The sequence below is a fragment of the Takifugu flavidus genome, chromosome 17 (assembly GCF_003711565.1).
Source record: "Takifugu flavidus isolate HTHZ2018 chromosome 17, ASM371156v2, whole genome shotgun sequence".
Lineage (NCBI taxonomy): Eukaryota > Metazoa > Chordata > Actinopteri > Tetraodontiformes > Tetraodontidae > Takifugu > Takifugu flavidus.
In genome coordinates this window covers 7003784-7029757 of record NC_079536.1, presented here as the reverse complement: position 1 = coordinate 7029757, position 25974 = coordinate 7003784, and the positions used below count along the sequence as shown (strand labels likewise).

General features: G+C 42.6%; 1 protein-coding gene across 1 annotated transcript; it reads left to right on the top strand.

The window, feature by feature from the left end:
* The first annotated feature begins 728 nt into the window (after positions 1–728).
* ofcc1 (orofacial cleft 1 candidate 1) lies at positions 729–24380 on the top strand. The gene is made up of 9 exons (XM_057013605.1): positions 729–1248; positions 1535–1649; positions 2448–2754; positions 7751–7842; positions 9507–9652; positions 18208–18459; positions 20130–20382; positions 20595–20758; positions 24056–24380. Exons 1-9 carry the CDS (start codon positions 1085–1087, stop codon positions 24222–24224), a joined length of 1662 nt encoding a protein of 553 aa, XP_056869585.1. The 5' UTR covers positions 729–1084; the 3' UTR covers positions 24225–24380.
* The last annotated feature ends 1594 nt before the right edge of the window (positions 24381–25974 follow it).

Here is a 25974-nt window from a genome sequence, read left to right as displayed (position 1 = left end):
TTGATAGTTGTTATATTAAATGGGGGAAATGTAAATAAACGAATGAACAAACGTTTCTGGTCAACGCAGATGGAAATTCATAAAGCTTTGAATCTTTTGTTGCTCACCGAGGAAGAACTGAGTCATCTTTGCACAATAATAGTCACTGTTTTTCTCCTCACAAGCCCTTTGTGGACACATGCGCTCTTTATTTCAAAACAAGACAACACGGGTCTGTTTTGGATCAAATAGGACATTTCTGATGGCTTAAGCAGCTCCACCAGCAAAGGCACGAAGTGAGGATTCCTCCAAAACACATCGTGCCGTCCCACAAACCTGATGGAAACGTTTCCCATCTACACACACGCCAACGCCCGTCTACTTACAGGCACTTTAAACAGATACTGTAAACGTGCAGGTGCCTGTTTGCGTATTTCTTACACAAAGGGGCTGAAAATAAATACTTTCAATACATCCAAATCTAAGAGGCGCGACCATGTTTTGCCCCTCGTGCCCTCAGATTGAGCATTAGCATTTAAGAGTAGTGTGGAAAAAGCTGATGATCTCGAGGTTGGATGGGGTCACGCATTTGACATGTTTTAAGCTTTACCTGCATTTTCCATTCCAAAAGAGCAACAGTTTACTGCGGCTAAATAAGCTCGTATTTGCGCGCCGTTAGCTGCTGGCTTTTCGCTTGGTGCGACTTGTCCGTTAACGTCGTCCGTTGGACTGAAGGTGCTCACACACCACTGAGCATTCAGTAACTGCCAGATCACAGATACAATCGTGTTGTCTACCAACTTTTTTGATGTCTTTATCACTCAAACATCTCGTTTCAAGCAATTGGCTGAGTTGGACGGGTAAGAATGGCAGTTTAGAGGGATATGAAGGGAACACGGAAATAAGTCAGAAGAGATTGCATGTCTAGGATGTATAATAAAGTGGCTCCCTGGGGGCTTCTGTCCGGTTTGGTAACCACTTTTTCTGTTTGCCATTGGTTTTGTGGTTGCAAGCAAGTGTCTGCTCTGTCCCTGCATCTGCATTTGTGTGCATACGTTGGTGCACGTGCCTGCGGGCTTTCAACTTTGCCTGAGTGGCGCCTCGGATGTGTCTCCAGACCGTACCGGCAGCCTGCGAGCTCGTTCCCTCCACGGTCCTGGTATTCCAGCTCATCGCTGCACCGGATCAGAGCAGCCGTGTCTGCAGCTCGGTCCATGCTTGGGGGGCATTTCCTGTTTGTGGACCAAACCTCTGTCACATCCAGGGCAGGTGTGTCAAAGTTCGCAACACATGTATTTCCTAAAAGTTAAACCAAGCCATAGGAACAGTAATCACTAAAATGTTAAGTGTTACACTGTTTTTTGAATGTAGTTATACTCTAATACGTAATTTTCTTTATATCTGCTCCTTTTATGTACCCGTATCCTCAAGGTGATGGTCAATTTATTCTGTCCTTTAATAATAAATAAAGGAAAGCATCAACTGTCCATCTATACTTTCTTTTCGGTCTATTTTAATTGGCAGTGACATCACTGCTTGTATTTCACTTCCCAAGGTTTAAAACCCCTCTGATCAGAGGGCAGCCCAGCGCACGTATGGACCAGTTTAGGAAAATGGAAGCACTAATCTCCTCTGATCTAGACCGCTGGCTGTGCAACCTGTATTTCCAGGTGTGTCTTTGTGTGTGTTAGTGTGCGGGTGTGTGTGATTTGCTAACGTTTGACGGCGTGTCTCTTTCAAAGATGCTTCTCTTCTATTTCATAGTAAATTCCTGTGAATCTTTCTGACTATTTATGAGTGCCTGAAAAACACACATCTACATCAGGGAGAGGAGAGACTGTGTGTGTGTGTGTCTGTGCGTGTGTGTGTGTGAGAGATGAGTAATGTAAAATAATGATGAATTCAGGCAGATGGGAATGATTTTTTTTTGTCATTTTTTATGATTAAAAAGCCTTTTCAGAAATATACCAAATTTGGACATGGGGGCTAATAGGAACCATGTATGTGCCCAACAATCCCGGATGCATTTAAGCTGATGCATTGATTAGATTGGTAAACATCTTAATTGCATTAAAAGCCTGGACGGATCTCTGTCTTGTGTTTGTCTCTTTATTCGTCCCTTTGACTGTGGCATGTTGTTTGCATTAGAGTTCCTTTTTTTTTTAGAGGGATGAAACTAACCACATTCTTGCACATCTGACAATACACAGCCTGGAAGAATATACAATATTCATACCAGTCCCATCATTGTCAGGCATGGCACACTAGGACAAGTACTAATAGCTGGCTTTGTCTGCAGCTTGATCACTAGCACCTGTAGTGTAATTGCACACACATGCTGCGTTCCCACAAACAATGCTGATGGAATGGAATGACATGAACACAACTGCTGATGATGTTAACATAAGATTGATGTTCTCTGAGCTCACGTGCAGTCCTCTAACATGCAGCTGTCTCCGCTGGTCCAGGTAAAGATGACCTCTTCAACAGACCCAGAGGATTTCAGAACTCCATCAGCACTTCCTTCTCATCCTCTGGCGATGCCCCGAGCTGGGGCCCACCATGAGCCACCCCAAGGCAGCCTGCCGTGCCATTGCCAGCTATCATCACATCCTGAGCTCCTTCCTCAGCCACTTCGTCCCCAAACCCAGTGTCATACTCAGCAACGGTCTCATGCTGGCCCAGGCTGCACAGCAGGGGCTGCGCTCCATTCTCACCGAGGGTCTTCTCCCCACCTGTCAGCTGATTCTGCTTGCTCTTCCTCATTTCTGCCAGGTAGGGATTCAATGATAAAAACCCCCAACTATGCCACAGTGGGAAGAAAATGTCACCCTAATGTCACCAGCGCTGGGATGGGAAGAGTGGCAGACTTCAGCTGTCACGCTCCTCCGTCGAGGTGAATGCTTGAGGGCAGGGCTGGGTAGACACACTGGGCCGACTCTGACAGACAGAAGTCAAATCAAACTAACTCTGTTTTCTTACATAGACCCCATTAATATTCTCTTAAATATAGAATGAATTAAATAATGTGGAAAGTACCATATAAAGCTATGGCAAGTATTTTTGGTATTTGGTAGATCCATCAGATGTTAAATGATACCAACAGGAAACAATAAATTAGAACCTGGAGAAAATGATTTGGTTGTCTAGAATAACCTAGTCAATTCAGATAATAATCGAACTGCTGATGACATCTACTCATGCTATAAATTCGAGATTAGCAAGATGGTTCACTGCCAGCATGTACATATTTTATTGTAGCCATTAGTTAGTCAATCTTCATTATGACAGTCGACTAATTGTTTTCTCTGCAAGAGACTTAAGGGAGTTGATGAACGAGACAGTTATTTTGCTCATGTTTAGAAGATTGTGGCATTAAAGAGAGCTGTATATTTATGTCTTTAGAAGACTAAAATGCTAAAGGGGCTTAGAAAACTTGTCACTCACAAGTACTTCCCAGCTGACCAGGGAGTGGCTAACAGGAAGAAACGGGACATCTTTGAAGCTTTTTATTCAAGTTGGCATGTTTGTCTTTGTAGTTTCTTTTTTTTCCATTAACACTGCAAGTAGAACACACAGATATTTAAAGATTTGACTCTGAAAAGACAAATGAGGTTTTTATTAATGTAGCTCAAATCCATCTCTTATGCTCTTAGTGCTATCCGCCATGGTTAAACCCCCTTTTGTAGAAAATAGTTCCACTGATTGAAAGGAAATTTAAGACAATTATGTTAATTCGTGAGGTGTATCTGTAATTTTTGTCCAAGGTGTAACTTTGACCTAGCCTGCGAACTTGTACTTGGATGATAGTAAAAGAGAATACAGCCATGAGTTTTCTAAGTTCAGCAGACATTGCAGTGATCATTGCTGCATTTAAGAATTGGTTGTGAGAAATGTTCATCTCTCTTACTGGATATTTTAGTATGCTAGTCAGATTCACTTATACCCTGATATAGTAGACATGCTAATCTGGTGGTCCAGGCAGAGTTATACTACAATTGTAACCATGTCCAGAGGTAGCTAATGACATCTGGTATACAGTAAGTAATCATTCCCCTATTGAAAAAAATGGTTTCTGCCTAGTTGCAGATCAGGAGATAATATCCTGGCCAACAGCCTCATTTGGTATTGATCTACTACAAAGGCAAATGGCTAGCCTACTTTGTTATTAATACTTCCAACATTTTTCCTTTTTATCGCACGCACAGCTCATCTTTATTTAACAATTCTCAAAAGTTTCTGGGGTGCTCTGCTTTAAACATCACACAGGCTTTTTAATTACAAATGAGTTGTGACAGGTCTGCTGGGTAGCACCCTGGCCCATTTTAAACGTGATGCTAGCTGACAGCTCGGGAGTGTTCTCCCACCGCTGAAACATGTGGAAGAAATTGGTCTTTTACATTTCACAGCTTGTCGCTTCCTCCACCGACTGACCTGTGACCCCCCCACAGAGATCCTAACACCCACATGGGAAGTGTCCCCAAAGAACTGACTTGCCTTTCCAGAAAGAGAGCGACAGAGAGAGCAGCACTAAGCACTCTGGGAGATTTATGTCCTACCGCCAAGCCAAAAAGGTACCAGGCCTTTATAACATACGGTACATGGCTGCACAGCAACATTATCGCAGCCAGGTGAGGCGGATAGGGAGGGAACCTGATCCATCAGTAAAATACAAGATCAAAAGGCGTCCTGTACAGCACCGCAACCGAGGTGTTCGCCCATCTGCCTTTGACTCTGACATTTGCACTTTACGTACACATTGATCCATTCATTTTCCATTACCTCTGGACCAAATTATGGCAGTCAGATGCTGTCAAAAAGGACAATTTTAGCCCAACTCCAAATGAAGATCCCATACTTGCTGTAGATGGAGAACAGACTATTCCTTGTCCGTCTGTTCTCTCGCAGGTCTGGGAATGGGAGACATTTCTTTCCCATTCCATCCCTCTCTTTTCCTAATGTGCAATATTGCATGACTTTCCTTAAGAACCAGAATTTTTCCTCAGAATCAAAACTAATAAAACCGCATGTCACTCTAATAGCATACGCACGGTGATAGTGAAGATCTGTAGAATTTCATCCTTAATGAATGAATCCCCACAGAGAAGCCATGGCCTGAATTGCATCTATTCCACATCCAAAACCTGACTTTTAAAACCAAATACTTTTGACTGAAGCATCTGGAGAGCATTAATGTGTTGGCATGTATGTATTTTAGTCCATTGCTGTCAGACAGTCATATTTCTACTTTGCCCAGCTGACTTGTCCAAGGATAGCCCCATGATTTTGGCTGTAATGTAGCGACAACCTCGAGGCTGATCATTGGGTTAAGTGACCTTTCACATTAACTGAATGATCCAGTTACAATGGGTTTGTTTGAACCCAAATGACTAATTAGATTAGGATCATGATTGCCTTTGGTGGCTCGCTAGAGGCATGTGGATCATTCCCCCAGAACTGTATCACAGCTTTATTTTATGCCTGTTTTTCCTCAAACAAATGTATCATATCATTCGTTCCCTTGAGCACCAGTGGGTGAATTTTAAAATGTATCCTTTAGCGTCAGCATCACATCATCACACCCCCCCCCCCTCCCCCCCCCCCCCCACCCCGTCAATCAGCCCCACTCTGCATCCCACTGATTAATTCAATAATGTACAAATTCCAAATGGTTGGACTCTTTGTTGTAGAGACACACACACGTAAATTCATGCAAAAAGGTGTTGGGAAACAAGCCCAGAGGGCTGAATGCTAGAGACAAGCATGGGAAGAGACAAACACACCCATAGGTGACAGTCTTCAGTCCAAATCCTCTGCTTATGATAAGACACCTGAATCTTGTGTGTGTTTCGGTGAGCACGATAAAGATAGTTTTGACTTTCAAGAGAGCCTGACTTTATCAGAAAGAGTGAGGAAAAACTCTTCGGTGTAGGAATGTATCCTCATTGCTATGCACAGAGCGTCTGGAACCGCCATTGAAATTCAATACAGGCAAATAAACTGTTGTCTGAAGTGGCACCAAATGCTCACAGTATCTTAGCAACATTAGCATAAATCATGACATGGACTCGGGGGTAATGCTCCAGTCGATGACCTTCGATCCCGCAGTAACTTTGGACCGGCCGTGAGGCCTTGGTACGCAAGGACAGCCATCGTAGCCCGGCTGCCTCTCACTGCTAACACATTGATGGGGGTCTCGACAGCATCATGGGCCTCGGGCTTTTTTCTTGCTGTGGCCTTTTTTGTGTGTGAGAGCGAAAACAAGTGTTGAGTTAAGCTGTTGTGGACTATAACTCTTATTTTTACTAAACGTATTAGCATACTTGTTTATAAGTCCCCCCCCCATCCTTCCCCACATGCAAGGCATACGTGTGCATGTGCACTTGCAGAAACATAGCTCAGAGCACAGGTTGATAACAAAGAGTTTGTTGCTGGCCTTGAGTGGCCGGGGGAGGCTGGAGTTATGGCAGTTCACAGACATAGCTGTTAGCTGTCGAGGCTGCCTCCGTTATCCTGGTTCCAGTAAGTCAGTCTTGCTGGAGAGTTTGTGTGTGGTTTGGTCCTTTAAGAAATTAAATCCAAATCTGTGGCGTTCGTGTGAGCACATACACATAAAAGTGCTGACTCTACACCACACAGTAAACACGAGCAAGTAACTATCAGTGCTTGGTATATTTAAAACAGCACCCATTCCTTTAATGATCATGCATTTCTCCCCATTTCTCCCAGTAGGATGCAGCGTATCATCCTACTGTCATATTTATCAAAGAATTACAAGAAAACAAGACCAATTATTTATTTAAATAAAAGAAATGTATTAATATAAAGTGATATCTGCGCTAGTATGAAATCTGACTCCCTTAAAAAGCGCCTTAACCCTTTCTGCCATTTAAGTCCATTACAGCTGTCAGAATTCTGATGTCATGCAATTACATTTAATCCTGCTGCATAAGGAACTGATGTTGTCACAGGTTTTTATATAGATCATATAGATGTTCCAAAGGGGGGGTTCACAGCCTGAGATACTACATGCATACATACATACACACACACACACACACACACACACACACACACACAGATATATAGATATATATAGTGTCAAGCTAAGGTTTACTTAATTGCAACCTCCAGGCAATGGAGGAACCCTTTTTTAAATTCTGTGAATGTTAATATGCTAAATAATGCAGATCTTCGACTCTTCAAGCATGAGACACACATCTGGCGGCTCATTTAAATTACAAAAAAAGAGAGCGAGGGAGAGAGGAAAGAGGGGGAAGACGTTGCATTAAAAAATCTTGAAAAGTCATTTTTTAAAGATAAAATCAATGGCAAGGTTATTAATGTCATTTTTACCTTTGAAAAAAAAAACTATTATTCTTTTTTAATTGCATGCAAAGGCTCTGCACTGACTGTTGCAGACAGAAATGACTTCAGTTGTCACCATGTAGCAAATGGACAAACTATAGAAGCTGCGAGAGTAGAAAAACATCATGCAGTGTCTTCATGTAAGGAAAAAAGTACTTTGACCAGGTGATGAAGAAACATTCGACCACTTTTGTTGCTTTCAATAATGCTATCCACATTTTGACATCTAAATATCTGTTAAACATCCTCCATGACCAGTTGTGGTTTGCAGAAGAAAGCAACCATGCACCTGTGAACTGTGATACATATGCTGTATACACACACACACACACACACACACACACACACACACACACACACACACACACAGACTTATGTTTCTGCACTCATCTTTGAAATGCAGGGAAGAATTCTTCCTTGGGAGCCATTTGTAGGAACCCAGGAGAAAAGAGCGATCCATTCCAGGAGAAAGCAGAGGGTGCGATTCACTACAAGGTAACACTGTGATTCGAGTCTTCCCTAACCCTTGAAATAGGCACCTTCTTGCTTTCTCTCTTCCTTCCCTTCCTGCCGTTCTTTGCAGCCCTTTCACACACCTCCCTGGCTTATTATCTGACATTTGTCAAAATACATTTCACACTAAAAGGTATTTTTCAGCCTTCAAAGCCAGTTTTGATGTGCTTGACAAGCCAAAGTAGCTCAAATTCTGTGAAATCAGCAAAGCCAGCCAGAATTTTTTTTTCTACCAGATCGTTCCAAAGACGCCTCTTCCAGCGCTACGGAGGACTACGGAGCAAAATGAATCGAAGCTTGTGTGTTACCTGCCATACTGTAGAGTGCTAATTATTAAATTACTTTGTGTGCTGATCTGGCGTTGCGGCTTCCCAGTCTGACGCTGCTATTGCGCCTCTGTTTCGGCCTTTTGTGGATGGGATGTTCATTTTGAAACTTGGGAACATAATTCCAACCATCACACTCGTGCAGTAGATACTGTCTCTGTCTCCCAGCCTCATCCTTCTGTGTCTAAAGATTAAATGCACCTCAAAAATGAGTTTGATGACAGATTGTATTCATCTATAAAGACAATTATTAGTGTCCACCCTATCTGCTAAAAATAAGCCAGACGTTATGGTTTGCAACCAAGTTGTCTTGTGATTAATTGATGTGATCTTCAACCTGCTCCCCTGTCAGAGCGCCAGGGATCAGATTTCACCCCCTCAACCTGTAGTGCAGGCCTAATTAAAATGAATTTTCTCTAGGCGACCACTTTGCCCATAGGGCACGAATCCGGCACTATACGAAAAAACCCTCTTAAGGTATTGCATTAAATTTATTGTAGGGAGACACTGGAGAACATTGGGGTTTATATATCTCCTGCTCCCGCCTGTGCTTGCTTTCCTGCTCCTTTCCACCTTTTTATTGTGATCATCACTCTAGAATCCAAACTTGCTTTGGCAAAGATTGCCCTATGAAAAGGAATGGAGCTTTTATGGGGCCATGCCCATTTACTACTTCCTGTGCCTAGTTTATCTCAGAGGGAGAGACAGAGGGGGGGATGTGGATTAAAAAAAAGAAATGGGGTGAGATGGAGTGAGACAGGAGCGGAAGAATGACAAGGGTTGCTTTTTTCCAACTGTGGATCTCATTAGCATACATCAGTGAGTATTTCACAACTTCAAGCAGGAAGGCAATAAGCCCACCTAAGGGCAACCCAGGCGGGGCTGACAGGGCAGGGAAAGCAAGCCATTAACATGTTGGCGGCTTAACAAATATCATCTGCTCCCAAGTAGCTTGGTGAAATATTTAAAACCTCACTTCCTAACTGCATCTTACTGTGTTTATGACTATGACAGTGAGTGACTTGTATAAAAGAGGAAAAAAAAAAACAGTGCCAGCTGCCCAAATATCACATATTTAACCCTTCCGCCATGTTTCCCAAATGAACTCAACTTGAATGATGGTGTGCCGTATGCGATTTTGCCGCCGCTCTTGTCTGATGTCAATTTGAGGCACGCTTGAGATAAAGGAGAGACTCCAAAGTGTCACGCACGCTGTCACTGTCACCGTGTGCATCCCCCAAGATAAATTCAGAAGCCTGTTTCCTGCTTTGATTACAAATGACATCCGCGTGTGTTCCCCCTGATTTCTGCTCCTCACAGAAGAAGCCAATCAAGAAGACAAATAGCTGCGGACCCAGAATGAGCGGCAGCAGCGCGGCGCCTCGGCAGGCAGACAAACACAAGATGCAGCCTTCGACAGAGAACCTCTCCGTAGAGGAGATGGAGGAGTATACGTTCTCCCTACAGTAAGCCTCTCCACTCATTACTCTGAGATTTGCACAGCTCAGATGTAAAGAAAAAACCAATAAACATGTAGATGACAACTAGTTTATCTCACAGAGATAGATGCTGACAAGCAAATGGGCCTCCTGTACAGCTAGAATAGTTATACACTCAGTATACGCACGGTTTTCGAGGAGAATCCCAGATTGAGCCGTCACTCTAATTTTGTTTTTTTGCTCCGTAGTCATTTGCCAACAAGTCATAAAAAAGAGGCTTCAAGCAAGAAAAATGAATCAATTAAAAATGTCAAGAGAACTTTTAGACATTCCCCAACTCAGAAGTCTAAAACTATGGAGTGTATGTAAAGATTTCAATGCAACACAATTAAGCTATGTCGGGCGAGCTTTATTTTCATGCAGCTGAGCCACGTTTTTCCCTTCAAGTCTGCATGTTTGCTGCTGCACAACCTCTTGCAACAGAGGCATTTTAGAAAAAATGTGTTGGCCTCTCTTTTTGTGGCTTAGAGCATTTGATTTTAATGAGAAAATAGAGTTGCATGAAATAGAAGAATTTCAAACGCCCTGGTCTGAATGTGTTGAAAGAACAAGGTGTGTCACAAAGTGCCCACAGAGCATCATATAGGCTGCAAGCAAAATAGCTCTTTCAACAGAAAAAGTCAAAGGTATTTGTTTTTGTTTGCATGTCAAAGAAATTAAGGAGAGGAAATTAATGCACACAGATGCAGACTTGGGGAAGAGTCTATGTGGGTGAGAGAGGGAGACAGAGGGAGATAGAGTTAGTCTTCCCTGGAGATTTAAAAGTACCCATGTTTCCTCATTTCTGGGAGTTGGTAATTTATAGCTGCTGGTCACATATTAAACAAGATCAGAGACTACTCCCTGACATCTTCTGAACATACTGAGGGAATTCAAATGATTACCAGTGTATCCTGCCAACAAATGACGACACAGGGACTATCTTGAGGGAGCGCGAACGCAAAATGAACACTGAACTCAGGCAGGCTGCACACAAAGGGAGATAATTAAATGGTTTTCACAATTATTCATATTGCTGCCCCTTTTTTTTTTCTAGCTCTGAGCAGTCGCCGGGTTTGGTTATAGGTGCACAGTGTACTGAGCAGAAGTCTCAATGGTTTCCCGCATTGAATTCATCTCTTTACGTGCACACATTACGGTATATCTGAGCTGAAGGCTGCCTTGTTGCCCCGTGCCTAATCAGAGCATTAGAAAGATAAGGTGGCAGTGTTGGCCTTCGGAATGTCCGAACCTCCCTCCTGTCTCCCACTGCAGTCTGCACACGTCTGGAGGACTGTCAGCGATGTAGACAAAAGGGATTGTTCACTATTTATTTTATTTAGTGCCGTAATTGTGGGTTTATTTTAATTCGTGCGGGCTGGAATGTGCATGTGTGCGAAGACATCTGCACGTGCGCAGATTTGATGTGGATGAAGATTCATACTGCAGCGATTGAGGGATATTACTGCCATCTATTGAGCCACCAGAGACGGAACTCGCGGAGGTTTTTATGGGGCGTCCCAACGCAAATGTGCAAATCCGTCGCTCATGTATTATTGAGTAAAACGCTTAGAAACAAAGATTGAGTTAGAAGGCATCACATGAAATTTTTAACACAATGCATTCATTTCCAGAATGCCCCTGACAGAAACACTTTATTTACAAAATTAAATAAATGTAAAGCAATGCACCGAAACAGCGTATCCAGCTCGACAGTATGTGCACTAGCCATACGTTTGTAAGTACCGAGCAGGTCACCCGACTTATGTGATCATTTTGATACACATAAAGGGAGCAGCTTGATTTAAAATAGCACGGAGATGGAGTTCTGTTAGGTTGCCAGATTTAACATACATGTTACATACATCTGTAAACCACTAAGTTTAAGGGTCACCTTTATTATTTCTTATGGCGCAATGTGAGAAGGGTCTGTCCAGCCGGAGGGACGACCTCCAGCAGCTAGAAAATCAAGTCAATGAAAGTGAGTTGATCAGCAAGTTAAATAAAATAAAAAAACACAAAACTGCAAAGTACAAAAAGGTGATGCAAAAAGCACTGAAAAGGGCTGAAAAAGTGTGAGATGAGTGCACATTCTGTTGGGGTGGTGGGGGTGGGGGTGGGGTGGAGACACTACTGGTTCTACTGCTGGCACAGCCCGTAACACCTTGGCTGGCACATGAGGGAAACAACGGTGGCCTTTTCAAGAGAGACTGGCTGCAGTTGGTCCAGCTGCTCCCCCCAGTCCCCTGCCCAGGTGACTCTAATGAGGGGGGACCAAAGGAAGGGAGAACAGGGAGAGAGAACCAAAACACGACACCGGAAACTCCAGGACTATGGCACCATTTATTCCGCTGCATTAGTGATGTATGGTTAGATGTATGGCCCACCTCTTGTTGCTTTGGCGAGCTCAGAACTTCGTCAACTGACCAATTTTGCATCTTGTCTCAACACTGTCACCCAAAATGTTTTTTTTTCCCTTTTTGAGCAGAGAAACCTGTTTTAATCAAAGTCATCCTCACATAGCAATTAGATCTAATTAGTCCAATTATCAAGATTCTAATTACATTGAAATATACCCCCCAAATCTCATATCAATTATAGTATGTGTGACTTGTCCTGATCAGGAGACGGAAAGGGAGCCAGAGAAGACAGAACTGGGTGGGAGCTAGAAGAGAAGAGCGTCCGCGTCCTCCAGAGAACCAGTGACTCTAGAAGGGACTCCAGCATCCCCAAAGCTTTTATTCCTAAAGACGCCAGACGTCTGGGGATAAAACGTCACTCAACTTTTATGGGGTTTTTTTTGTTTGTTATTATCATTTTCTGAACTATTTTGTTACTTGATCTGATGTTATGAATATTTACATCCCAGCTTTCTGTTTCAATTATTTGATTGATGAAAAGAGCAAATTTAAGGGACGGGGTGTCCGAGTAGATAAAGCTTATTATTTTGATTCATCAAACTTTGTTATGAAAAGAATTCCTAATGACAATTGTCACCTGTATTAAACCAGGCCAAGCACACACGCAAACAGGCCAAACAGACCTGCACTCTGTTACCACCGCAGTGCAGCCTGACACTGTACGTGCACCAGCAAAAACATGCACACAAGTGCGCTGTCTGTTCTTGTTGTGGAGTCGGCGTGAACACACTGACCTAATTTCCCCCAGTTAGCTCGCCTCGTTGGGGACCAACAATCCTCTCCGCCCATTTCCCCCAACTGAGCTTATCAGAGCATTCACTCCCTGCGTGTCTCCATCTTTCTGCTCCCACCATCTGTTCCAGTGTGTACAGCCACACACTCCAGTGTCCTGATCAGCAGTGAAGAGTCGTTCATGTGCTTTTGTTTGGAGTGCTAATTACACAAGATCATAAGACATTCTTGACTTCCATGTGGGAGGTGGGAGCCTCTGCTGGAGAACAGGCTTCAGGTCTTTGGTCCCAGGCACAAGAGAAAAACACCTGAAATAACACTTAGTTTCAGGCTGTCAATCTTCTGCCTGTTGCGGCTCCAAACCTCAACTCAGCACAGGGGTCAATAAATTCTGATGTAATGCTGGTAGTAGAGGTGGGCGGAGATGGCAGTCTTGTTCACCCCTGGGTCTCGGGTGCTTTCCAGAGCTCTATTCTGCATTGAGGGGGCAAGAATTTGTCTCTGTGTGTGTGTCCATGTGCAAGTGCACGCATGGGTGTGTGAAATAGAGGCCCCTGGCTACCTTGGCCCGAATGCATATGTTGGGTTTTCTGTGGCCAGACGTGCCCCGGGTCACTCTGGATCTCTCAGGCGCACACACACACACACACACACACACACACAGACACACACACACACACACACACACAATCAACACGTTGCTTCCTTTATGGAAATCACAGCTGTCAGCTCCCCGACAGGCCAATGTTGCTGTGTGATTGGTTAATGTGCAGTGATGTGGGTGTCAGTCAGAGCCGACTGTAGTCCCATTGGTGGTCTGCCTCAAATGAATGTTTCCCACAGACACGTAAGAAGGGGAAAGAGGGAGTCGGTGAGGGGGGGATTGTGACAGGAACTATATGTGGGAGTGTATGAGTGATTGACTTTGATTTGTGCCTGAGAATTTGTGTGTGCCAGAGGTGACACTTCCTCACTTCCTCTCCCCTCTTTCATTCTGTAATCACTTGCTCCCCACACTGATGCAAAGATGTGGAATTGATGGCAGAAGAAAACAAACGTCTCCCTGAGAGTACTAAAGGAATTTTTACATGTACATGCATGTAAGCTAATGGACTGCAGTACAAACACACGCTAATGTGCAGAGTTCTGTGCAAATAAATATGAGCTTGTAGTCAAACATCACTGAGGTGGCTGGAATATCACAACTGACAGGCTGCAAATAATACCAATTGCAAGTCAATTGCAAGATTTAGGAATCAGCAGCACTGGCACACACACACACACACACACACACACACACACACACACACAGATGTATATACATATATGTGTAACTTATGATTCTGTTGAGGGAAAATCAAGCTGTATAAGATGGATGGATGGATGGATGGATGGATGGATGGATGGATGGATGGATGGATGGATGGATGGATGGATGGTGGACAGAGGGACGGATGTGTGTCCCTGTGTCATGGCTCATGTCACACACTCCCCTCATCCGTTATTAGAAGTATTTTCTCTTTGCTGCGGATCCGTCTGACTTCATTTCAGGCTCTTTCCTCCGTCTCCTTCCAGCTGCATCGTTATGCTGATATTGTCCACAAGTCAGGAGCCAAGGTCAAATCCATTTGTATCCTGAATTAATCTTCTGGAGGACCTGTCCAGGTCCATGTAACAACCCTTGCTGCACACCTTTAACAAATAGATAAATACATAGCTCTTCTGCAGACAGTTGTTGATGCAATAATAAGGGAGTGTGCATCAATGAACAGCAGATTCAGTCATTCCTTCCTACCCCAATAGAGAACGAAACAACCTGTTCCACACTGCTGAGGCCTTTTGTTTAATGATTTGTCTTTAATGCAGAGCCTAAAGGAATGCGCATTAAAAGGTATACAGCTGCACCCAGAGCTGACGGTTTTAATCCCCTCTCGCTCAGTCACGTCCTCTGTGGAAGGGCCACACCCATGAAGGACAAGCTCCAGTCAGAGGAGCTCTCCAGTGTCTCTGTGGAGGCTCAACAAATTACTTCTGATCATCTTTTCCTTCACACCTTCTTTGCCAGCGAGATTATGAGCCATGCTTTTAATGTGATTTGATTTCAACAGCACACAGGTTCTTTTGATGATGGATAACTGATTAAAATAAGAAGACTATAGGATGATAGTAATTACCAAAGCACTTTGTTGTGCTTGTTATATATTCCAATCTACTACTAAAACTACTGTATATCTCTATTTAAGTTTCTCATTGAATCCCATATTGGATTATTTCAGGTTCTGAATCTGTCCTAACAAAGTGCTATTGGACCCCTACGTATGTGTGTGTGTAAGTGTGTGTTTGTGCGTGTGTTTGTGTGTGTGTGTCTGTGTGTGTGTGTTGCTGTTTGCGACTTGTGTGCCTGTGTGTTAGAAAGTGAGAAAGACAGAGAAGGAAAGAATGTCCTATAAAAATAAGTAATAATAGAATTAATAGTAGTAATAGCAGCAGTAATAATCAGTTAGCTCCCTGTCCCTTCTTTGGCATCATTCTGCTGCCAAAGTTCTATTTTTGTCTACTTTTCCGTGGTAGAGTGATAATGATAATTGATGCTGATAAAACAGGAACGGCAATGTTTTGGGTTTGCTGGGTTCTCATCAATGCAAGTGTGAGTTCGTTAAAGATGATATCAAAGATGACTCAACAGCTCAACAGCCGTACTTACAGGTCCCTTTATATGAGGGCCATTCCCAGCACATCATGCATTCTCAGTGTCTTTCAGGACGTCTTGGAAAACTGGATCAAATCCCAGCTATGCAAACAAAGATGTGATATCTTCATTTCTGCTTCTTGACACCCAATATAATCACCATCCCATAATCACCACAGCACTCACCAAACAATAATGGTATCTGCCACTCTGATCTATCTGTTTTCACACACTTTTCCACCAGTCGGCCTTTATTTGGGGAGAGATCCCTGTTTTTAGTGCAGTTATGAAGGATGCCTGTGGCCCAAATATGAAGAAGGGACAGAAAATAACTTAATCCTTAAAATGACGGCATTGAGTGGCCTCAGACTGGAGTCTTTAAGCCATCGCAGCATTGTTGGAGGGTTACCTTCAGCCCTGGAGCATTCTCATCCTAAACCTCCTACTTAAAATATAAAACCTATTTGCCACCCCCAGGACCTCCCCCACCCCTCATTAACCATTACTTTGTTTTGTCCCTCTGTATTTTCATGCTGTCTACTTAACCTGATCCATTCTGGGAAAACTCACCGCATTCCCACCTGATCTGAAGAGATGCTGTGATGTCCAGGGTTAGGTACACAATGGCATGTTTCCGGGAGGGGGGGGGGCGCGCCCTTGAGCTTTGGTGACTTTGGAACTCAAAGCGAACATATGAGCTGAAAATGAGCCGACAGCTCCTGGCCCAGATTTCACCGAATAATATAAATTGCAATTAAAATATGGCATCAAGTGGCAATACATGCCTGTTGAAATGGTTCTTTTCTTCTCTGGGCTGCAACGCCACATGATATTAGCCATTCAGGGAAGATGCTGTGATATTGCAATGAAACATCCTGCGTGCCTGCAAGATAAAAAGGCCCAAATCCCCTCCCCAACATCACCCCCACCCCCCCATCTACCCCTCCTGCCTCTCCCAAGCCCACATTCTACTTTTGTAATTGGAGGTGCCATAATGAAATCAATTCAGTGGCGATAACAGATTTCACATCATGTTATCAGCCTTCTGTGGAAGAGGCCGCCACAAGAACATGTCTAAAAATATTCCTCTTTCATGCATCATCAATATCTTCATTATATGAAAGACGAGCGTCAGGTTGGATTTGCCGTTTTACTTTAATGCCACTTGACAGGAGAACATCTTGCCTGTGACACACAGTTTTTTCGTCTCTTGTATAATTCCACTTTTGCAGGCCCGGAGAAAGCAAACTTTCTTGGCTATATCATAAAAAATAAAAAATAAACAGATTTTTTTTTTACTTTACAACTTGTCATCTTTGACAGTGAGACTGCACACATTTGAGTGCATGTTACTATAAATGGGTCCTTTAAAGATCAAGGGAAGAAACAAAAACACTACACTAAACAGTGTCCATGAATATACTCCGTGCGTCACTTCCTCATAAATAAGGTAGTTTCAAAGAGTAATAAATATGAGCATTACAGTTCCAGCTGTAATGGATTCCTTTGTATGTACAGCACATGTCACTGACCTCACACAGGAAATGTATATTTTCTATACAAAATCTCTCGCAGAGCTGACCTGTAGATGACTCACTGGTTTTTGCTCTTCTCTCCAGTTTATTACAGCCACACTTTGAATATTAATCAGCTCTGACTGCTGACTGAGCAGTTTTTTCAATGACTGCCGTCTCCTCCCCTGTGTGTTGTTTGCTAGTCCATCACTCTTGTGCGCATAATAAACCTGATAACTTTAAATAGAGCTTTAACGCTTCAGAGAGCCCTCTAATCTCATGTAAATGCGACAATAACCCCTTTTTTGTGAGAAACAAAAACCATCTTCATCACTGATACACTGCAGGAAACAACACAATCCTGAATTTTGATGTGAGCCTAGCTTAATTATCTGGAGTCGGGGGAGCAATACTACTGATTCTGTGGTTTGTTTCCCTTTTTTTTCTGTTTTTGCGGCTTTAGGCAGTGCATCGTTTTCCCTAGACACACACTACAAAGTGAATTCGAACTGTACTCTGGGAGACAGTGCTGAAATTCAAGGATGTCCACAGGCAAAGGCCTTAAGTCACACTCTGTAATCTGAACTATAGCACTAACCACATCCACTTTAGCCTGGATATAATGCATGCCAGTTAATGGGGGGCCGTCAGCATTTGATTGTGTAGACAAGTTAAGCTTTAATAAATGCTTGTCTGTAGGTATAACTATGCATACTCATTAAGGAGAGGCTTTTTCGTGGCCTTATGTGTTACTTTTTCAATGCAGGCCTGCTAACCACATATAGTAGCATTTATTTTGCACTGCTTCTTTAGCTTGCCTCTCTTCTGTTCCATCTGTGCCCTGTATATGAAAGGGAATAGCTGAGCAGGCCTGACAAAGGGCGGCACAGAGGTGTGGAGGAAAGCTGAGCACTGCTGGAAGGGATTCAGATCTGTTTGTGTGAAAATGTGTGTTAGAGTAGATTAGAGTGCTTGTGTGAATGTGTGTCAATTTGAATACCGCATCAGGAAAATGTTGCATTCAGAAGCAAAGTATTAACTGATTTACACCTGATATGCAGCTAAATGATGAATCTGAAGTAAAAGTGGAGGCGTATTGGAGTGTCACGATCCTGCTTTACTGTCCAAAAGTACGAATAAATTGCAAATGATACCAGCGGCATTTCTGTTTCTTTTGCGTCTAAACAGACCGACACCGCCTGGATGTGGCTCCTCTGCCTTACACCTGTTTGAGCGAATGCGTTTGGCTCGCCGCATGCTGCCTTCTGAGCTGGGCCTGCCGTTGTTACGGCAACGAGGACCGCGCGGGAACTGGCGTGGCTGTGTTCGGCAGCTCGGCCTCATTATAGCGCTGCTGGCTTTGATGTGGTTTGTGAGGCTCTACCTGCATTACTGCAGCCAGTGGCTCTACCTCCAGGCCATAGCAGTTCCTGTCAACAAGTGAGTTTGCTGCCTTTGATATTGCCACAAATGCATGATACACATGCACACACGCAGGGTGCTAAATCCTTCAACGTGGAGGGCAGACACATATACTGTTGGGCAAACATGCACTCACAGGCAACATGCACATGTGCACAAACACATGAAGTGTGAGTGTGGTAAACCGTTATTAAGGCGGTACAGCATTCACAGTCCTTCATGTATCTTGAGAAATGTTCTCACACACCCACACACACACGCACATGCAGGCACCCCGGATACGCCCACATCATGTTGAGAAATCCCTTTTTCATTATACATGTGATTTTTTGTTATGATTTGATATGCTACATTAATAACAGGGAGCAATAAGAGACCACACCACTGTTCAATCCCAATTCACTGCATCAGAATGGAACAAAGCTGCTCCACACACGCATCCACGCACAGTTTCAGTGCAGCGGCAGGAGCGTATGCACATTATTACTGAAAATTGATCAAAGAAGGCAAGAAGAGAGAGAGAAGAAGAGGGCGGGGAGGTCATGGGAAGTAGAAAAGAAAAGAAAACAAGGGCATCAACACTGGATGACAACTTCCGCATGTCCGATTCAGCTTCGCTCCCTCCGAGCAAAGATCCCATTTCCAGAAGCAGGCAAAGGAGAGAGACAGAGAATGAAAGAGGGGGACACAGAGCGCCAGGCTGATGACAGGCCCCTCCCTCTATATCTTTTTTTGCCCTTCTTACCGATAATCATCACCACGGGCAACAGGCCACTCTGGTGTTTATTTATTTATGGGGTGTCCTGTCTTGGTTTGTTGTTACTTTTTATGCAGCGTTACTTCCTTAAAGAGTCTCAAAACATGCAACACATATAACATTGGTTCAGGATTGATTTAATTGAATCGGAATAGGATGTTCCCCCTTTTCTTAGCACTTAATGACCATTCACATTCAGTCAGATGAGTTTGTCTTGTCCAAAAGCAGTTTGGACATTCCAAAACATTTCAAGAGAAACTGCATCTGATCTGATGTAGACACCAGGATTGATTAGATATTCCTCTTATCCACCGAATGACACATAACTGAAGTTTCTAAAGGGAAAACACGTGTCGAGTGTTAACCGTACAACATCAAGCTCCCCGTAAGTGCAGTGGTCATTGATGTGGTATTCTTCACACTGAAAAAAAAAACACTTTTGGGGAATTGTGTGTGAGCAGATTTGCCTCAGAAATAAGACCAATGAAGCTCCCCTGTCAAATTAATGGACAGGATCTGAATGCTTGGCTTTTGGAGCAAATCAAATGGAAACTAATGAGGAAACACTGGACCTCTCCTCTGCTGCCACTGGTTTTACCTCCTCCTGACTGATGGGAAGATTAAGAAACTCATGAGGCTTGTTGTAAACGCTCTAACTGGCAAAAGCAGAATCCAGGAGGAGCTCTCAGATTTCCGTTTGAAGGGCATCAGGTGTGTTTTTGACGCTTTGGTTTGGCTTAACTTTTAAATTATATCCGATTGCGCTGTTAAGACATCAGTTGCTATTTACCCGCACATTAAAGTCATCACTCTGATGACATGTGATGGACAAGCAGCCGTCCTTGAGTTCAATCACAGATGAGAACCAATACGTATTGACACAGGCACACACTTCACACTCATCCACCATTTGTGCTGCCTCTCCTACCAGATTCCAGTTTCACGCACACACTGTGGACATTGTATATCAGAGTTCTTTGCTTCACACCCGGGAGGAGCTGGCGATGGTGATGGTGGGTCCCCTGACCTTGAACGCAGTAACGTTCCTGCTGGTTCTGATCAGATGGGGCTGTCAACAGATATTTGGCTCACTTCCTTCCTTCACGTCAAAGTTTATCATGGCTCAGGGAGTGTGGACAGTCCTCGACCCCCTGGCAGTCTTTGCAGTGGACGCCGTCCTTGGGGTAAGTCACTTAAAAATAACTTGGACTCTTTAAATAGGAGTTCACTTTATCTTGGCAAAGAGACCGTGGATTCAATCAAAAAAGGTGGTTTTTGGTGGTAGGGTGGAATTTGACAGTGATACAGTAAGCCAGAAATAATGTCTGTTTTTGTTGTAATATAAACAGCTAATGAAGGCATTTAAGTCAAATGTATGCCTCATGTGTCCCTTTAGCATCTTGTCTACAGTCCTGAGACACCAGTGGGTGATGCAGCTAAGCTTTACTGGCACTTCTACCGCATTGACCAATCAGGCGTCTCCGGAGTGATGATCACTCTTTTCCTCTATGCTGTCCTTTTCCTGCTCTCTGGCACCATCCTCTTCATTTACATCCTAAGGTGAGATACATAAATGACCCCATCTATTCCGTATATTGGGATTGTACTGTTTGCGTTACAACCTCAGAACTTTAGAAGGATTTATCAAGCGAATAAATTTTATATCGTTAGAAGTCAGTGTTTCGATCTACTGTACTCTGTCAGAAGGAAGGAAAAAGCAATACAGCTGATTTTGGTTACAGTTAATATTGATTTGGGGTTTCACATCTGACCATCCTGGTGCTCAAAACAGGCCATAAAGAATAGAACACAACTCAAATTGGCGTTTTATGCCTCTGGCGAGATTTTACCAAACTTAAAGACACTTTTCTGAAACATTGTGGCTCACATGAGCTTTCTACACTCCAGCATCTGTTCAGAAATAACCCCAAACCTTCCATCCCTGCAGCTTTGTGACATGTTCCATCCCTTCCATCATCTTTTTCCCTCATCTGTCTGAAGAAAATGTTTTTTTTAAAAAGAAAAAGAAACAGAAAAAATGGCAGAAAATAGAAACAACTGCTGAGTTAATCCAGTTTCATTTTATAGTGGCATGGAATTACTTATGTGGTTATGCATCAAACTCACACATCTCCACTCAGACACACATGTGGCAGTACGCACAGCTGCCTCTCTTCCATAAACCATACCTCGCAATTGGTTGGAAAGTTGATGTGTTTTGATATAGCATGAACACGTAACCCCCTTTACATGATCCGATTAGGCTGAATGTTTTTCATGGTTGCTATCACTGCAGCTTTCACACAGATATACTGTATGTGTAAAGACGTGTGTGTGTGAGTGTGTGTATGGTGTATGTGTGTGTTGCAGATTGAGGTCATCCATATATAAGGGTTGTTATGATTTTGCACCTGGAACAATTTTAAGATATGTCTACTGAGCCTCCTTTTATTTTCCAAAGTATATACAGTATATATATATTTTTATAAAGTCAAAACTACAGAATGCAACTCTCAGCATTGACAGCAAACCAAAGCAGTTCCCCACCAGTCTTTAAATCAAACTTTGCATTTCATCTTGTCTTCAGACATTATTGTAACTGACACTGCCAGCAGGCTAAAACACTCACTGCTGCCTACAAATTCCAAGTTTAAAGGATGACTTTTACACTTTTTTAACAATAGACAAATCTTTTTCTTTTTTTTTGCAACATGGAGCAAAAGAGTAGAAGGGTAGGCTTATTGCATAATGTAAAAGTATTCAGCCAAGGTGTTTGTCCTACCCTAATACAAGACCAAATTCCATTAAGGGCTGAAAATGTAAGAAAACCTTTATTGAATTAATCAGTTTGAGATTGGCGGGCAAGGAAAGGGTGCCATCTAATTTCAGTAAGTGGTGCGCTTATCGGGCTCTGGCTAAATGGACAATATTAAAACAGCAGCAGGGAATAATGACTTCTGCCACTCAAGCGCCACGCGGGTTTGTATTGAATGTAGGCCAGGAGGCTGAAGCAAGGCTGATAATTTTATGGGTTACAGTTTCCTATTGGCTGTAAGGAAGGGGCTCTGACATAGAGCGTGACCTATTTCTAAAAAATTCCCTCGGGCTATATGTATAGATAGAATGGACTCTTATCCTTTTTAAATTACATTTTAGGCAGCTTTAATTCACTGGTTTAAGAAAATGCATCAGCAATGTGTTTTACATCTCTTTAAAACCAAACACATTCGTGATGTTGATGATATTGCAGTCCCACAAAAATCACAAGGGTCAGGCGGAGGTTCAGTTTTCGTTATGAAGTTGTGTATGGAAAGGCGTCGACTGCACAGCAGTTCACGTGCACACATGAGTTAATACATAATTCTAATCAAACATGTCCCTTTTTCCAAAAAGTCTTATCTAGTGTGGAAATAGACACTGGGTAGCTATGACGACCATATCTCTCCATGTCATTGCCTGTACAACTACTCATCAAAACATGTTTTCAGATATCCATAAATAGATAGATAATAAATATCCACAATCATGAATTCGCCCATTGTTGTGTGACCAAATATAAGCTAGATACTAATGCATACAAAGTGCTTAGATAAAACCATCAGCTCTATGGCTTGGTCAGCTATTTAGCATTTTGTAAAAGATTGCAGAGATTATACATATGATCAAATAACAGATTACATTCCACTTTTTAGCTGACAATGTTGCTATGAGAGATCACCATGGATATTTTCTATAAGTTTCAACACGTCCTTAAGCTGACCTCTTCGCTAAAGAAGAAAAAAATGAGGGGGAAAAAAATGAGAAAAACCTCATCATCAAGGTCACATCTCAGATATAAGTCAGGGCACTTCCGACAGTGCGGGAACGAGTCGGTTTTAAAGCAAAAAGATTCAAAGCTGGTTAATTCCTCCCAGAGACAGACCGCATAAATGAATGAGAAGCACAATTCAAATGTAGGGTGAAAATGAATCCATGCTATTCTTGTGTCTGAGGTCAAGATTCTACAAACATTCCTTCTCCCAGGAGCGATGGGGAATGATGCTGAGTTCAAAGCTCTTTACCAGCTTCTTGTATAATTCCCGCTCTCCTTGATGTTGGTTTTATTTGAGAGTTGATTACCCTCTGACAGGCTACAATCTCCATGGAAGGGCACAAGGTCTCCTGGTTTTGATGGCCAGCCAAAGCATTTGTTTACAGACACGGTGGATCTTTTTTTAGGGTTTGGCTGCGTGCACCCATGTGTGGCAAAAGAAAACTAACACTTTGGTGATGTGAGCTCATCTGGAGGTATGAATCAATACCCCTTCTGCTGTGCCAAACGATTCCATGTGACTCAGGCTGGTCTCTCCAGACACATCTGCAAACAGCGCGTCAGTTGCATCTGCCATCTTTGAAGCTCGACTTTACCACTGAAGAGGATCCCGGGATCGGACTCCCACACATTAACAGATAAACAACCGCACAGGCATACGCAGACAGCGCTAGAGTTAGCTTGCGTTAACAAAGCGTTCCCACTCGGAGGCCAATTTGTTTGATTCTTTTTTCTCTTTCATTGTGTGAGAATTGATATATTACACTCACACTGCAAACGTGCTTTGTGTAATCAATAAAAAAGGTTCATGTGTTCTTTCAGCAAGCCGGGATCATTGGAATTTGACCTGTTGAAGAGAAACTAGCCCATATGACAGGAGAGAATATGATCCTGGTTGCTAGGTGCTTGTTTGTTTGTTTGTTTTCCTTGTTGTTCGTTTGCTCCTGACAGGAGCTCATGAGACCCTTATTGGGCAGAAACTGGCACCATCCCAAGTTACTGCTCCCTCACACTTTCACTCTCCTGTCTCACGCCTCACCTTCCAGATTCCACAATGATGGCCGCATGCTGGACGTCTTTCAGCGGCTCACAGCCAAAGAGGGTACTTACTTCACACCTCAAGACCTTGAAGTGTCCATTGAGGAACTGAGCTACATCGTTAAGAAAGCAGAACAATGGAGAGGCTTTAACGGGGAGCGGCGCAAGGCAAGATGACTGGAAATGATGCTCTGCTCTTAAACCTTTAAAGAGAAATTAAGCAAAAGGTTGTTTTTCTAACCATTGAAATAGCTCAAAGATCAGATATCTGTTAGACTGTCTGTGCACCAGATTTGTGATGGGAAGCCTGCTGGCCTACGAGTGTCATGTGATGCCAACTGTAGCTTAAGTAAAGTAATGACACCTAACAGAACGTAAAAACTAAGTTCATTTTAATCATTGCATTAAATTTGACAAGGTAGTAAATTAATCTCAAAGGTACTTACACACAGGCGTAATTACCAAAATAAAAATTTGCTGCGGGCTTTCAATTTCCAAAGATATTTTGGAAACATAAAGAAGCACTGCATCATCAACACACACACCATAGCTGCAAATACCACAGCAAACACTCTCGTAATACACAGTGGAGATTGCAGAATTCTGCTATGCAAAGACACATGTCCCCATGAAATTACTAATGCTGGGGAGAAGCTGTGGCATGTTTGACAAGCCAGTGAAGGTGTACCAGCGATGACACCGGGAAGGGCAGTGAATTAGAGTCTAGACCTGATTTAAAATCTTAGCATAGTGATTGAAAATGTGACTTGTTGAGATAAGGGAAATGGAAGAGCACCAACCAACTGCAGCCCTTTTTAATTTATTCTGTGGGATTTCTTAGTGGTACACATTATTCCATGTTCTCTGTGTTCATTAACTTCTGTGATCTTTTCCTGCACAAGCTCACACAGCTGGAAAAGTCTGAAATGGAACCATGAACTGATGTAGTTCACCACGAGATGCGACTCTATGCCATTTTGTTTTAATAGGCAAATGGAAATACGGCTAATTACTCAATGTTAGCAGTGACATTGAAAATTCTACTACTACTACTACTACTACTACTACTACTACTACTACTACTACTACTACTACTACTACTACTACTACTAATAATAATAATAATAATAATAATAATAATAATAATAATAATAATAATATAATAATAATAATCTTAATAAAGGAAATAATGGTGGGAATTATGAAACTGAGGTCAACAATTTGCAAAATGAAGCAAAAGCGTAATATTTAGCTTTAAACATGGTTAACTGAGCCAGCAGTTATAAAGCCAACGCAGCACTTGGTCTAAACAGATGAGACGAGCTACTTGTGTCTCTACCTACACTCATCTGAAGGTATTTCAACACTGGGAGTGCTCTTTTCCTCCAAAGCCTTAATGAACTGCAACACAGTCTCGGAGAGGTGACTCCTGTTAATGGGATGATAATACATTTTATTGGGAGAAAATTGAACTTCCTGGTGTTGAGAGACTTTAAAAGGAATTACACCCCTCAAGTTTGTGATTAAGAAAATGCTTCATTTAGTTCCTGATGGCCTCTTGTCATGGTGGCACTGTGGAAGCATCCTTGAACAACTGCCCATCTCCTTCCACAGCAACACTCACATGCTGCCTAATTTGCTCTCTTTAAACAGATAGAATGCTGAGACATTAACACATTCTCCAGCAGTGTGATGATAATTTAGGGTTATTGCTTTTTATGGTTGTTACAGTGTTCAAGCCAACCATTTTTCATCAAAATAAGATGGGCCTCGCCATTATTTTATAATTATTGTTACACTTTCTCCCGTTAAAAGGGTCACTTTCCTAACTCAGCAAAGACATATCCCTATTAGACTAATTTGCCTACATGCAAATTTTTTTTGTCATTTTCCCTCATTAACAATTTATCATAGACTGGGGAAAAAA